Source organism: Rattus norvegicus, chromosome X, assembly GCF_021556685.1.
Source record: "Rattus norvegicus strain SHRSP/BbbUtx chromosome X, alternate assembly SHRSP_T2T, whole genome shotgun sequence".
NCBI classification, from domain to species: Eukaryota; Metazoa; Chordata; class Mammalia; order Rodentia; family Muridae; genus Rattus; species Rattus norvegicus.
The window spans coordinates 82,714,422-82,731,578 of NC_141554.1; the positions used below are offsets into that span (position 1 = coordinate 82,714,422).

The 17,157-nt window shown below is 35.7% G+C and overlaps 1 protein-coding gene across 1 annotated transcript in view; it reads left to right on the forward strand.

Annotated features, from left to right (window-relative positions):
* LOC102554937 (transmembrane protein 182-like) overlaps positions 1–14,621 on the forward strand; it is a 66,516-nt gene extending 51,895 nt beyond the window's left edge. Inside the window, exon 5 of the mRNA XM_087600990.1 lies at positions 11,816–14,621. Within this exon, the coding sequence (XP_087457116.1) occupies positions 11,816–11,838 (23 nt within the window). The 3' untranslated portion in view covers positions 11,839–14,621. The remainder of the gene's footprint in view (positions 1–11,815) is intronic.
* Positions 14,622–17,157: the final 2,536 nt, after the last annotated feature.

Consider the following 17,157-nt stretch of genomic DNA (forward strand, 5'->3'; position numbering starts at 1 on the left):
GGTGTGTAGTCAGGATGCTGAGGTATCCATTCCTCCTAAGGGACCAGATTCAGGACGTAATATAGAATAGAGTTTATTCAGGACATGAGTAGGGGAGTTGAGAGGGTAGTAGAGACAGAGAAATGCAGAGAGAGAGAGAGAGAGAGAGAGAGAGAGAGAGAGAGCAAGCAAGTGAGCAGAGGATTAGAGGACGACCATGAACATGTGGAAAGAGAAGTGGGGAAGGGGGTGAGAGGACAGAGAAAGAGCAAGAAGGCAAGAGAGCAAGAGAGAGGAGGAGACAAACAGTCCCTTTTATAGTGCATCAGGCATACCTGGTTGTTGCTAGGTAATTGTGGGGCGGGGCTTAGACAAAAATGCTAACAGCGTGGGATAGAAACATGTATGTATTAACCAAAAATATGTGACTCACTTGAACACTGCCAGAAACATAAGTGGTGTTGGTCAGACATAAAGTTGTAAATGAGTATACCTCCTTGCAGATGGGCAAAGCTCATAAGCTAAAATTCAAATAAAAGAGAACATTGCAGATTATCAAAAGCATCTATGTTTTATTTTATAAAATAATTAAAAGCAAGAATTGATTATAGGTATAGATCATGACAATAGAAAATGAAACAATGAGTGGTGAGGTAGGGAGGAAGGACTCAGGAAAGGGAGGTAATAGAACACTTGTCATGGGAGTAGAAAGCAATCAACTTGGATTCAAAGGGCTAAAGGGGGCAAAAGGACAGGGGAGAGAATGAAGGATGATAATAAAGAAAAATATATTGAAGAATGCCGTACAAAGCTATTAGAGGGGTGGTTCAGTGATGATGGGCACTAGCTACTCTTGCAGATGACCTGGGTTCAATTCTCAGCATGCATGTGGCACTCATAACCAGCTGTAACTCTAGTTCCAGGGTACGTGGGCACCAGGCATGCAAGTGGTATACAAACATAGATACAGGAAATATACCAATAAACCCATCCACAAAATTTGTTAAAATTGGAAGATCCTAGCTTGAGTCTCAGGATGGTGCGCCCCAGGAAACACCGATCCCGGACGAGCCCCCAAATGAAAGATCCCCGAAGAGAGACCCTTTCTAAAGTCGCGGGAAATCGCGGACCCCAGACACAGAGAGACCATTTTGGATGTAATAAGCAAAGGTGAGGTTTATTACGGAGATCTATTACGGGGATCTCCGGGTCGACACGAATCCTGTGCAGGAGACAGAGGTGTTGACCCTGAAACTCAAAAGTCAGGGGTTTATATAGGGAAGGCTAGGGGGGTTGGCACTGTTACACACAATTGGCTAATTTCTGGCATGGCTATAAGTGATTGGCTCATTCAAACATGGCAGTGAGATTACAGCACAGCAGAAGAGTACATGCTGACTGGGGCGGTCAGGATTTTAGAAGCTAGGGGCGTATCAGGGTTTGAAGGACATCTAGTTAAGGTGTGACTCTGAGTAAACTGGGGGAGGTGCCCTTCTGTATCTTTATGGCCTGTCAGTCTTGGCTGTAGGGCAGGCCCCGCCCTGCCTGGACAGTGTTTAGAAACTTACTCTTTTAATTTTATATTTTAAACCTTAAATCTGTATAATTTTCTTTTCAAAATGAAACGTAATTCTGTGTAAGCTAATCAAAATAAATTTAAAAGCAATTCAAATTGAAAGAGGTTTGCATTGATATGTTCACAAATACTTTTAAAATCTCTGTTCTTTGGAATAATATATTTGGGGATTTTAGCCATTAAAGCAAAAAATTAAAAACAAAAACAAAAACAAAAAACAGAATTGTGAAGCATTTACTGTAAGGTGAGACTTGAAATATTATATTCTTTAAGCTAGTTATGGCATATGTCCATCTTTAAATATTGTTTTTTCTATATAACTGCAATTTTGGGAAAGTTACTAGTTCTCTCTATGCTTTATTTTCTATGTCTCTAAAGTAAAATGATTTTTTCCTATATAACAGTATCAGTATGAGTATAAAACCCTTGATGGGCACAGATATCTAGGATGCTGACTCATAAATCACTATTAAAGGAGTGACACAAGCTGACAGCACGACCAGTTTGAAATTTGTAGTTCAGGAAACTAGGCCTAGATCTCTCTTTCCCAGATGCTGCTCCTCAGACCTGGGCAAGTCCAGGCAAGACTGTTAGTGATAAAACCACAGGCTGTGGGCAGCCAATCAGAAACTGCCCTGCTATCCAGAAGCTGCCCTGACACCTTGTTGCTTGAGGCAAGGGCAATGAGTCAGCAACAGTTTGCAGGAAGGGCAATGAGTCAGCAACAGTTTGCAGGAATCCTTAGCAACAGTTTCCAGACCCCAAGCCTTCAACAAAGGTTCTGGAATGCCCCGAGAGCCCTAGACAATCCCAACGACTCCCACACCCCTAGAGATTGAGCCAATCATTCAAGATAAAGATCATCTGCCCCTCCCTGGAATCTGTTAATGTGCTTTAAATTGGGCCTGCAATCTTACCTGGCTGTCTATGTCTCTGTAAACAATAGACAACCAGCATTTTGGACTTCTGTAGAATAAAATGCCCTTTGTTTTTGCATACTATTTGAGTCTCAGGTATCATTCTTTGGCAAACCATGGACCATTACATTATAGTGTATTAGTTTAACATTGTGGTGGTAAAATACCATGACCAGAAGTAATTTATAGAAGAAATTATTTTGGCTTATGATATCTGAAATATAAGAGTTCATAATGGAGGAGGAGGCATAGGCATAGACAGAGGGACAGAAAGCTGATGAAAAAACATCTTTGATTACCTGCAGGAGGAGAGAGTAAGCTACAAGTGGGCTTAAGGCTATATTCTCTAAAAGCCCATCTCTATTAAAGTATTTCTTCTGTAAAAACTATACAAAAAAAGTTCCCCCTAAAAGTTCCACCACAATACCACTGGCTGAGGACTCAAAGAGCCTATAAAGAATATTCTCATTCAAATCACCACAGTTAGCAAATATAAGAACATACATAATCAGGAAGGGAGGAAAAGCTGGCTTTTAGGTTTCAGATGTAAGTTACTGAATGATAGTCACCTATGGGAACACAGATATGTTTATATTATGATTAAGTACACTGGAAATGTGGATTTGACTTTAGAGAAAAGTTGATATCTATATCTATATCTATATACATATGAATAATCATTTGTGGAGTATAAATTAATAGATAAGATTTTTTTTCAAGGAAGACAGATATGTGAACAAAACATTAATTTAACCCATTCAGTTCAGTAGGGATGGTTGAAGTTTGGTAAGAGAAGCTCTAGTAAATTTTCCTGAAGGCTAGCTAGAATCTATTGGAGGGAAATGATTTATTATTCAAACTTTATCATAAACTTAATCACAGTTGCGGACTACAATCTCAATCTGCTTGCATGTCTGGGCTCCTACATCCTGCGTATTGACAGACTTGTAAAAAATCCCTGAAATATTGTCATTGTCATTTTAAATTACCTATGTTTAAGATATATAACATAAGGTATTGACATGCAGAGAGTGAAATGATTACTGATTTCAAATAACTTACCATCTCCATTACCCCCACTGAAGGGTCAGTAGCTTCTTCAGGGCTACATCATGAAGAAAACTGAATGTCTACTGGCCAGCTCTCCTCAATTATCAGTAGCTTCTCACTTAGAAATGTAACTATGAGACCTTTTCCCATCCATGCTGAGATTTTGACTGGCTTGATCTTCTGCATGCAGACAAAGATACTGTGATTTCGTGTGTTTAGAGTCCCTGTTGCTTCTAGCACATAATGGTTTTCTGCAGATATCCACTACTTTTAGCTATTGCAATATTTCTGCTCACTCTTCCTCAGTGATTCATAAATCTTGGTGGGTGGGAAGTGTATGATATAGATGTTCATTTATAGCTGAGTGTTCCACAGCCTTGTATTCTCTGACTATTGACTGGCTCTTGGTTTCTGCATTAATCATCTCCTGAAAAAAATAAAAGTTCTCTGATGAGCTTTGAGAGGTTCTCTAGTGTATGGGTATGAAGATCAGAATTTAGGGACAGTTTATTACTATGTCTATTTAGTGGAACAATAGATAGAACCATATTCTCCCACAGGACCTCTTGTAGACCCAGGGAATTGACAGTCTTATATAATAAAATTTATTATAAAAAGAAATTGAAGAAGATATCAGAGAGTGGAAAGACTTCTCATGCTCACAGATTGGTAGAATTAGTACTGTGAAAATGGCCATCCAATCAAAATAATTCTACAGATTTATTATAATTCACATCAAAATTCCAAGGTAATTCTTCACAGAAATTAAAAAGTAATATCAAAATTCACTCACAAAGACAAGATCCAGGACAGTCAAAACATCCCTGAACAATATAAATACCTCTAGACTTGATAGTGGAGAGGGCACTGAAGAAGGTTTGGAAGGAAGGGAGAGATACCTTGGAAGGGCAGGAGAGAGAAATAAGGTTAGGAAAAGTGACATGATTCTATTTCAATTAAAACATATTTAAGAAAATAAATAAAATACTGTTGAAGGTATCACCATCCCTGATTTCATGTTATACCACAGAGCTACAGTAATGAAAACAGCATGGTATGGGCATAAGCACTTTTTTATTCACATTAGGGTATATACTAAGGTACTTTCTGTCCAAGTTGTTCTGAAAAAGCTCCAATAAAAATGGGAGTGTTGGTATGTCCAGGATATACTAAGTGCATTGGCTTTTAAAATATACTCATAATAGTAATTCCTGGTCCATAATTCTATTTTAATATTTTATAGATTCCATAGTTTTCTAAATAATGGACCCATTAATTTTCATTCCAAACAATAGTATATACATGCTTCCTTCCCTGTACTCATTTAGCATTTTAATGTACTCTCTTTTTCAGATAGTTTCACTCAGTTTTGTATTTGCACAATTGATGGTGCTAGCCTGATCAGCAGTGACATAGAACTTATTGGTCATTCACGTGTTTGCTTTCCATAAACATTTTTCTGACAACCTGGAAAACTTCAGATATTTCGGCCTTTGTAAAAACTGATTTATTTATATTTTTATAGCAAATGGAGCATTCAATTAAAAGAAAAATCAACCTATACATTGTGTAAACTATTTGCACATGATATGCATATATATGTATACACACACGTACACATACACATATATGAGTGTGTGTATATATATGTATATATATATATATATATATTCAACTTATAAAAAATGAACTTTACCAGGATTTGTTCTGTGCTCAGAGAAACTCATTTCTATTTCTATTAGATATTTTTAAATAATTTAATAATTTTTAAATGATATTAAATTTTATTTCCTAGAGCTTCTTATCTCAAACATGGGTTTAACAAGTATCTTTATTTTCTGTGGCATATTGTTTGGTTCCTTCTACAATATAACTCCCTTCATTGCTGCAGTAAAGATTCAAACTGATAGTATACTAGTTATGTGTTATCAAATAAATTACTACAGCCTTAAAGATGCTTAAATTAAGTCTATTTAAAGTCCTAAACTATAAACATAGATATATATTCATACATAACCAATTTATACATATCTATCTTGTAATGAATCAATCATTTCTTTGTGGAAAAATATTCAAAGTCCTTTACAATTTTATAGAGCATAATCACTATTAATAGACTTTATACATGGAAACACTAGTAATTGTTACTCTGATATAAATATTATTTAGTACATACAGCTCAATAATTTTGACATTTCTTCTTGTGAACTACTTTTCTTATTTCCTGTAAGCACCACAACTTTTGAATTCTGTCAATTTTATCACCTTCAGTGCTATCAGAGCCCTCTGTATTAGGTCTCATAGATCTGCAAACTATGGGCTGATTATAGCTGCCATATTGCTTGAATTTCAGTGCTTTCTTCCAGTGTTTTTCATAATTGAAAATCTTTTTTTAAAGTTTTATTTATTTAATATATATGAGTACACTGTAGCTGTGTTCAGACACACCAGAAGAGGGCATCAGATCTCATTACAGATGGTTGTGAGCCACCATGTGGTTGCTGGGATTCGAACTCAGGACCTCTGGAAGAGCAGTCAGTGCTCTTAACCACTGAGCCATCTCTCCAGCCCCCTGAAAATCTTTTTATTATATGACATTTCCATTTTATTTTAGGGCCCACACTCAGCTATATCAACTACTATTGTGTTCTTGCCATGTGTTATCCCTCCATGAGCATGCCAACATATGGCTGAATCTGTAGATGAAACTTTGATGTTCCTGCAAGTCAGTTTTAAGCACTCATGTGTCTAGGTTAGTCCTTTGGAAAAAACTTAGTCAACTGATTGTATATCTTAATTACATTTTAAAAAATCACCTCATTTAATAGCCTGGAAAGTACTTTCCCTGGTGTGTTAGTTTTATGGTTTTAAAAGTAGCATAGCAAATTAACACAAATGTACCTGTTAAAATGAATATTACATTTTAATGGGTGGAGAATCAGTATAAGTTTAGTTAGGTATTCTGAAAGGGGTTAGAATATATTTATTTCTTCAAGGAACTGAAGGAACAGCAATTCTATATATTCCATTGCTAACTAGCTGGGGGTGATAAAGAGTTTCGTTTATTCTTCATTGGTGTGCCTCTTTGGGGGCCTTTTCCTTTTAAAAGGGCAAATGAATTACATTGTCCTGTGCTTAGCAGTCACCTAACCTTTTCCTGAAATATATCTTCTCAGAATATATATATATATATATATATATATATATATATATATGTATACACACACACACACACACACACACATATATATATATATATATATATATATATATATATATATATATATATATATATATCCCCTGCCATTAACAATCTGAACCATTTGAAGAAAAGACCACAACAAATGATGATGATGATGGTAGTGATGATGGTGATGGTGATGGTGATAACATGGACAAGGAATCTTCGCTGTTCCTAAAATATTCATCCTTCTCACATTTGATAAGTATGATCTTATCAAAATTGGAGGAAATATTTTGATTTCTTACCATGTCTTTGGATTCACTCAAGAACTGACAATTTCCATATAATATAGATGAATGTATAATGCAACAATTGAATTTCTTCTTGAAATACTGTTTAAACACTGGAGAAAAAGATTTTTTTCCCTAAATTCCCAAACTATTTTATTAGTATGTATTTGTCATGTGCCCCAAAGGATTACTCTTTCTTTTATGTATATTCAGGTTAGTATAGCATGTTAATAAAACATAAATTAATATCAAGAAGAATGTTTAATGAGGTTCACTTGCCATCCCATTAATTTAATTTAAAGTTACACAAGCAATAAAGTTTAATTACATTCTTATAGATGTATTGTATTTCCTGAAGAATATGTGGCTATTAATTTATGAACACAGCAATTTGTCTAAGTTTGATTAATTGGTACTTTAAGGACAAAACTGTATATTAAATGTAAATTGCTTATTTGTTACATTTAACTTAAACCAACAGGCCATGATATAATTAACATATATGTTTTAAGGAAGATAGCATTTAATACTTTAGTTTCTGGACTTTAATATATATATATATATATATATATATATATATATATGCTTTCTTCTGACTATAGTCTAAAAATAACAGTATTATTTTTATTAGAGAATTTTTGTTAAATGAACAATGATTATGGTGGTGAAAATTAATAAGAAGTTTCCTGCTTTGTCCAAATTTAGTATTTTACATTCATACATACATATGTATCTTATTAAAATTGTGTGTTTGTTAAATAGAATTATTAAATTAACAAATCCAATGCTTTATCAAAAGTATGATTTTGTAGCATAAAAACCTACAAATTACCCTTTATAACTTTGAAATAGATTAAAATTGGTAATGATGACTACTTGATCAACCTAATGATGTAGACATAGTAGAAACTCAAGATATACAAAATGGAAAAACATAAAGTGGAAACCGGGTTTTCTATTTTGTTAATATGATGTGTGTATATATGTGTACAGTGTGCCTGCTCTTATGTTTGTGTGTGTAAGTGCAGATACACATTTACCATAGTGCATGTATAGATGTCAGAGAGCAAACTTGGGGCTGGTTCTCACCTTCCACCCTGTTTGTGACAGTCTCTTTTTTTGTTTGCAATTTTAGTTTACATCACACACCTTACATCAGTCCATTTCTGCTATCCATCTCTCATTTTGTTATAGGATCAATGGGATTACAGTTGCATACTCTTGCACCCAGTTTTATATAGGTTCTGGAGATTCAAACTCAAGCCATCAAACTTCACCACAAGCCCAAGCATTACCCATGAAGTTACCTCCTCAAACATGAGAGATCTTTTTTGAGTGCATCTAGCAGATGGCATATGAAAAGGAAGGTCTGCTTGATACACACACACACACACACACACACACACACACACACACACACAGACAAAACAAATAAAAATCACAAAAAGCCTACTCATCTGTCTAACAAGGTTTTACATGGAATTACAGATGTTGTAGGTAACTTAGTGACTCTGGTTTATCACTAGTCTTTTACAAAATTTGGGCCCGGAGCTGATTTACAGATACAACTTGCAAAGGATTTTTATCGCAAATTATCTTCTCTACTCCACAATTAAAGGATGCAAATTCCTGGAATTCTATTGTTAGGTTGCAGGCTTTGAATTTATAAAAACAACTGCTGGTCTGTGTACTGGATGCTATCCACAGAGATCTGCAGGGGTTTTAGTCTGGCTGGAACATCCAAATGAAGGGGTGAGCGGCTGCTGGAGACACTGTTACATGGAAGGCAGGCTGGAGGCACAACCAAGGAGAGGGATGTGCAACCTCCCCAGCTGCCCCAGCCACTGGTGATCCTGACACCTCAGCTACTTTGAAATCAGCTTAAAGAGGCAAGACATTACTCTGTGCAGAGCTGGCAGGGGGCTTGGGTAGCAAGTGAGGTGTAGCAGCCAGGAACAGAGATCAGGATCACCAGGCAGGGGATAGAAAGTGACCAGCACAATGGGCCCTGGCAGCTTCCAGTTGTAAAAACTTCAGGAGAGAGTCCTCTTCCTCAAGTGTCATACTTCTTACGTGACAGAGCTCTCAGACGATCCATGATGAGTAACTCTCACACCTTTATTTCTTCTGGACAGGATCTTTCATACATTTTGTGGTGGGTTGGGGTCTGACAGCAGATATTTCCTATTGGCTTGGACTGAGATGTTAGGGATGCCTCACCTGCATGTGGAGGGGCTCGGAGCACTGCCCCTATGTGTCTGATTGTCATGACCTTCTCCATGAGGTGCTATGGTCACATGTCAGGGTCATGGTTGGAAGCAGATAAAGATCCTACCATCCTCTGGTATGTATGAGGTTCTGAGGCTTTCAACCCACTCAACCTTACCAATTTTCCTGGCACAGTCCACTTGCCTACAACTTCTCTTTTTTCTTTTTTATAAAAGAGAGTTGTCATCAGAATAGCAGTCTCCTATGTTAGGAACAGTTTGATATTGATTAGTAGTGATCTTTACAATGCCACTCATCTGCTGCTTTAGAAATTGGATGAGACAAGGTGCCCAAAAAAAGCAAGATTTAATTTCTAGTACTGGGCCAAGGAGGCAAAGAAGCCAAACTAAGGTTAGAGTACCAAGGGTTGGGGTATTGGGAACATAACATGCCCAGAGTTTCCTCTAGAGCTTTTGGAGCATTGGACATCTTGTTCTACCAGCCAAGATTCATTGACATAGAAGCGACATTCCTCCCCCCAGCAAATCCCTCCCTGTTAAGCAGTCAGTAAGTCCAGGGCCCCCAGGTTTTGGAGAACAACTGCTGCTGAGGAGGTTATCTGGTATTGAAAGGACTCAGGAATGTCTGCAGTATACTTTCTCTTGTAGTTGTTTTATGGTTTAACAAAGGATCTTGACAGCCAGGGGAGCAAATTTCCTCTCAGAAAAAGGAGGCTTGTTTTTTGGCTATTTTTATTCTGTGGGATTTTAGTAGAGTACATATCTCCCTGACCTTCAGGGATATTTTTATGCACAGAGGAGTTTTGCATCACAGAAAAGAAATGAAATATCTTATTCAATGGGAGCATTCCCTTGGCATATTGGATTTGGTGGATGCGGTGCTCAACTTCCCATAGTATCAGTTACATTGTGTCCACTCTTCTGGCCACACATTAGGCTTCAGTCAGTTGCTGGTCTGTCTACTGGATGCTATCTACAGAGACTCTGTGGGGGCTTTGGCCCAGCAGGAACAACCAAGCTAAGGGAAGGTGGGAGTTGGTTCAAGGCTCTCTTATGCATCTACTGTTACAAACAGACACTACTACATGGAAGGCAGGCTGGAGGCACAAGCAAGGAGAAGGAAGTGCAACTTCCACCGATGCTCGCTGCTCTAGCAACTGCTACTCCTGACACTGCAGCTGCTTGGAAGTCAGCTCAAAGAGGCAAGACACTGGAAGAGGGCTTGTCAAGCAAGCAAGTACAGCAGCCAGGAACCTAGGTCAGGGCCACTGGGCAGGAAGGGACCACCACAGTGGGTCCTGGTAGCTTCCAGCTGTGAAAGCTTCAGGAGAGAGTATCCTTCCCCAAGAAGTGATATACTTCTTATGTGACAGAAGTTCTCAGACGATCCATGATGCACTAACTCTCACACTTTCATTCCTTGTGGATAAGATCTTCCATACATTTTTGGGGTGGTTTGGGACTTGACAACAGATGCTTTCTATTGGCTTGGTCTGAGATGTTAGGTTTTGCCTCATCTGCATGTGGAGGGGCTTGGGCACTGCCCCTATTTGACTGATTGTCATGATCCTCTCTATGGACTGGTATGGTCATGAGACAGGGGTCCGGTTGGAAGCAGATGAAACTCTTATCATCCACTGGTATGCATGAGGTTTTGGGGCTTCCAACCTACTGAACTTCACCAAGTTTCCTGCATGGTCCCCAGCCCACAGACAACTGGTATAGTATCACCTTAATTTCAATTAAATTGATTTGGAGGGCTATGTGTCTATTAATAAATACAATGGTTAGCACTTTATTTAAATTCTTGTAATTTTTATAAAAATAATTACCATAACCATAAAATCAATAGTAATTCAGTCACTGACAATTTTTAAGTAAATGCAATGTGTAAGACACTTACACTATATAAAGTACAGATATGTACAATCATTTGGAAATTTGTGGTATCTCAACTGAAAATAATAACAAAATATTATAGTACCTATATCTGAGTATGATATAGGTTCATGTAAATATAATTTCTTTGGGCATTCAAAAGAAGTTTTACTCGTGACCTCATTTTAATTGCATTATAGAATAAGAATTTGTTAAAAGTATATCAGTAACATGACTGCATAAATATGATCTGAACAAAAAGAAAAATAGACATGCTCGGGTGGATGGGGGAAAGACCATCTTAAACAAAGAACTACAGGTAGCTAGGGAATGGTGAGAGTTGAGAGAAATAGTCTTTCCTGGGGAAATGCACATGGATTGGACTGGTTATCCAATACCAAATAGCCCTGAAAATATTCATAAAATGAACGTAGGAACGAATCATATATATATATATATATAAAATCTATTTTTATGGTATGGAAAACAGTTCAATTTGAAACAGTAATGGAGTATAAAACATTGCTGTACAAAGGTAAGTATAGACTTTATGTTTTAAATTTCAAGGAAATAAATAACATGTTATGTGTTTCTTGTATGTAAAACAAACCTTAATAGGGAAGTATTTGTCAATTTTGTTTATGGTATGGGTAATAAATTTAAGACGCTATAATGTATACTGCACAAATATATATCTTTCTTTTCTTTCACAGGGGCTCTGCTCTGTTCAGTCTGATCCTCAGTCTGTTTGTACTGTGGAAGGAATATGCTGTTGATTTTCCAAAATATATATCTATAGAAAGGAGCAACATGTGTGTTCCTGAAAATGTCCTCATTGACGTAAAATATGGATGGTCTTTCACATTTGCTGCTTTTGGAACTCCCTTTGTGTGTATGTCAGGAATTATGTTTCATTTCATTGGTCGGCACCTTGAGAAGCTTCAGAAATGAACAAGATAAAATCCCTAAAATGCACAGTGAAACCTGGTCATATTTATGAAGGATACTTGAACAAAGCAAATTTGAGACTTGGATATGAGCCAAGCAATGGAGGATCATTTATTATCAATACACATGTATAACCTGGTGTAGCCAAATGGATTCCATTTGCAAAGAGGTGCTATAAAGTAAAAAGTAAGAGAAGCCATTTCTAAGAACTTGAGGGAGGAGGAATTTGCTGTCTAGATGTGAAGATAAAATGGTTGTCTCTGGGTTTTGAAATACATCACAAATATTTACAAGAGTGAGGATGATCTCAAATTCTCTGGTGCTATTATGTAATTTGCAGCCTTTCAACATTAACCAATTTATAGTCGGAATTTTCTTTTTATCGGGAGTTAAGTTTGAATCATCTGATTTAGTTGAAAAAACCAATTAATCACAGCTAATGGACAAGAGTACCAATGACTAATTTTCCTCTAAAAGCTTGGGTGTTTGAAGGGGGAGTACCAAATTTCCCCCTCTTGTCTTTGAACAGGTATATTCAACAACAGTTAATGCAGGTACGTTTCAGTCAGATGACTAGAAACAGCTACACCTGAAAAGTCAACTGTTTTATAGTCTTATGTTCCACATCACATATCCTTCAAACACAAAGAAATTTCACATGAGCAGGAGATTTATGAAAATATTGCACAATGCACACTGTTCCACTTGAGTAAATACAAAAGGTCATGTTGCCAATCTGAACAAAAAGGCTTCTCGTGGCTAGGGGATTAACTGTACCATAGAATGTGAATTCTTCACTGCAGGATGATTGGAAAGGTTGCAGTTTTTTAATTATTTAAATCACATCTATGTATTATTTAACTATTTTTATTCATTTTTATATTTTTGGCTGTGAGCCTAGCCTTTAACGGCTGAGCCATTTCTCCAGCCCTTTATTCGTTTTTAAAAGGCTCATCAGAATTAATAAGTAGAATTCCAACCAAATGAAATGCTGATGGGAAAGGCCTATGTTAGCTTTTAATTCATAGCAGAACCTAAAACAAATGCAGACTCATATTCAACTCACTGATAAAATAAAAGATAACAGGATTTTTTGGGGGAGATTTTATATTCTGTAATTTGTCGGTGAATTTTAATAGGAATTTGTAGGGTAGTTTTCAGTAATAAAAATGTATCATTTGTATGGATTCATTTTCTACTGGTATATGTTCTTAGTCACTCAACTTCAAATACTATTAAAATTCGTTCTCCCATTTAAAAGTTTCAGTAATTGCTAATGATTCTTCTCTGCTGCAGCTGTCAGTAAGCATTCAGCTATTATGACATATTTATGTACATGTTTTAGTTTCATACCAAGTATTATAAATTTAAATTTAGTTTGTCCTAAATGTTACCTTTCTGTGTATTTCATTCGATTTCTAGATTTAAATTTTTACCAATAAAGTAAATTTTGAACCATGAACCATTATATCAGTTGCTACTTCCCTTGCATGTATATCTTTCACATTTAAAAGAATCCTGAGCTGGGTTTCTAGAGATAGAATGTTTGAAGTAAAAAAAATGTTGGAAATTACCATTTGGTAATGACCTTTGAGCATATATAAAATTCACATGTACTGAGAGGCAAAGCATAGAGATTCAGCTACCAGAAGTGAAGTTTTACCTTTAACATTTAGAAAACTACTTGGTTTCCAGGACAGGCCTAAGTGGGAAGTCATTTTTCACGGAATTGGCAGTCTTCTGTTAAGATGGATATTACTAGGACAGAAAATGAGGATGCTTGCAGTCTTGAGCTATTACCTATAAATAGAATAAACATATTTTAGAGGAACTGAAGGGAAAGAGTGGTTCATACTTACTTTACCATATTTTTAGGCTAGAGACATGAGAAATTAACCTCAGATTATAAGTAGTTTCTCTCTTAATAACTTAATTTATAAGACAGAGTCAGTATATGTGAAACCCATGTCAAATGACTTATCCCATGTAATCATTGCATAACATCAGGATTATTTCAAGTCCCAAATGAAGATGGGAATTTTTTTTGTACTAAGAAAGTTATTGGGACAGAATGAAATTTGGGAATGAGGGTGAACAGTATATTCCCTATTAATATTAATTAATGAGAATGTGTATTCCTACTTATTTTAAGGCTGTGAAATGTGAAAGTAATGAAGAAAGAAATTATAGTGTATGTACATGTATGAGAAGGCACATATAGAAACACATAATTCAAAATAATATTCAGTTGGCTTGTTCACTCATATTTGAATGAAATGGCACATTTTTTGTTTATCTTGTAATAGTGACACTATCAATGAATACACATCATCACTTTTCAATTTTACAGTGTCTCATGTGACCATTTCCTCAGTCTCAGTAGCTTTACAATGTGATAATTTGTTTTTACAGAGCTCTGCTTGTTTATTTATGTATAGACACAGTCATGCATATACATATTTATAAACCAAGGGATATGCATCAAGACAGTGATTTGTATCAATAATTATTGTGGTGACAATATTTTTTTCTTTTATAATTTATAAAATAAAAATGAAAATTTTATCACAATGTTTTACTTGTCTACTATTTCTTTGCATGTAATATTAATATTACAGATAAATGTGGAGCATGGACACAAACCTATTTCCTCCTGTAATAATGGTTTCTATCCTATAATATATAATGCCATGGAGAAACACCATTGTGGTAGCTGGTACCTGGTGGGTTTATCTGAAGAACTGGGGAAGAAAAGAGTTTAAGATATAATGAAATGGCTGGAAAGAGCAGATCTGTCAAATTTGTAAAGCTTTTTCAAGTTTCCAAGAGTATGAACAATGTGTAGCAATAAACGTGTTTTTAAAAGCATTTTTAAAATAAAGCATATGTTCTGGTATGCAAAGAAAATGGTTTTGGAGTAAATATTTCTAGACTAGCAACATTTCATTTGATGAATCTGCTCCCTTCGATGAGTCAGTACTGTGGTACAGTATAGAAAAAGTTTTAAAAGTTAAAAGACTTTAAATAGAAAATGCATAGTTCCTATTGGTAAATGTGCTCATTAAGGTCACAATAGCATAAATATAATTGCCTTGTAGTTATCAAATTCATAGATTATACAAGTCAACAATAACATCCTGGTGTCACATTAAGGAAAATTTTAACTATTGGGATTGAGTCTAATTTGAATATACTATTTCATGTTCCCTGTCTTCTGTCTTGTATATGTCAGTTGTATCAGTCTGAATTTCTGCCTGCATGAAGGCTGTCCTTGGTTCTGTCCCTGTATTTGTCCCTGTGGAACTGTGTGTATGTCTATTCCAAATAATAGCTTTGTATTTATTCAACAGAAAAGTCATAACATAGGCCAAAGATTTTTACTTTATAAAAACTTTAACAGTTTTGATAGGGACTAAATCATTGGCTCCAACTGATCCGAATTGAAGCAGACAACTCATAGTACTTAAAATATCATTATTATCAACCAATATCTATAAATGTTGCATTCAAACTTCCAGGTGGATTTTAGAAAATTGGTTTTAAACTTCATATTTGCTGCTTACAACATATGATATATTTGCATTCTTCCAGGTCAAGGTATGGAAGAGCAAAAAAATTAAGGTTGTAGCTGTGCATTAGCTTAGGTTATAAAAGCTGATTAAACAGGAAATGCAAGGCAAGTAAGGTTGGTTATTATACTGTTCTCTTAAAATCTATTTATTCTTCTCTCACACAGTGCATCTCAACCACAGCTTTCCCTCCTTTCACAGATATCCCCACCTTCCCTCTTCCCCAGACCCATGGCCTTCCCATCTCTCCCAGAAAAGAGCAGGCCTCCCAGGGACAAGTTAAGAGTAGGACAAATCACAAACCTTCACATCAAGGATGGGGAAGGCAATGCAATATGAGAAAAAGGGTCCAAAGTGCAGGCAAAATAGTCAGAGACACTCCACTCCCACTGTCAGGAGCCTATGGAGAATTCTCTGTTTAGATCTGAACTTCTTTATTTTTATTTGGATTTTTTGTTTGTTAGTGTCTAGTTATTTTAGTAAGTTATATCTTTTGGATATTAGTCTTCTCTTAGATGAGTAGTAGGTGAAAAGTTTTTCTCATTCTGTAGGTTGCCTTTTGTCCTATGGATGATGTCCTTTGCCTTATGGAAGCTTTTCAGTTTCAGGAAGTTTCATGTTTTAATTATTAATCTTAGTGCCTGTGATACTGAAGTTCTTCTGCTCAGGAAGTTGTCTCTTTTGCTAATTCATCCAAGTCTATTCCCTACACTTTCTTCTTTTAGGTTCAGTGTATCTGGTTTTATGTTGAAGTGTTTGATCTGCTTGGATGTGAGTTTTGTGCAGAATGATTAATAAGTATGTATTTTGATTCTTCTGCATGCAGCAATCCAGTTTTACAAGTACCATTTGTAGAATATGGTTTATTTTTTCTAATGTGAATTTCTGGCTTCTTTATCAAAACTCAAATCTTCACATGTGTGTGAATTTATGCCTTGATCTTCAATTTGATTTTATTGATCAACTTGTTTGCCTTTGCCAATGTCATGTGGCTTTTATGACTATACCTGTGTAATGCAGCTTGAAATCAAGAATATAAATATCCTTGGAAATTCTCTTAATATTCAAGATCATTTTATCTACGCTGTGTTATTTTCAAGGTCTGTAATTAATTGTATTAAAATTTTGATTAAGACTGTGCAAAATCTCTAGATTTCTTTTGGTAGGATTGACATTTTTCTATTAATCCCATTGATATATGGGAAAACTTTTATTCTGATATGTTCTTCAAATTTTTCTTTAAAGACATGAAATTTTTGTCATACGGAATCCTTTGCTCATTTGGTTAGAGCTACCCCAATATATTCTATATTATTTGAGGCTATTGTGAAGGGTGTTTTTCCCTGAGTTCTTTTAACATTTGTATAGAGGAAGGCTACTAATTTTTTGAGTGAATTTTGTATTTAGCTAATCCACTGTACATATTTATATACTGTAGAAATTCCCTGGTACATTTTTTTTTTTTATTTACTTGAGTATTTCTTATATACATTTCGGGTGTTATTCCCTTTCCCGGTTTCCGGGCAAACATCCCCCTC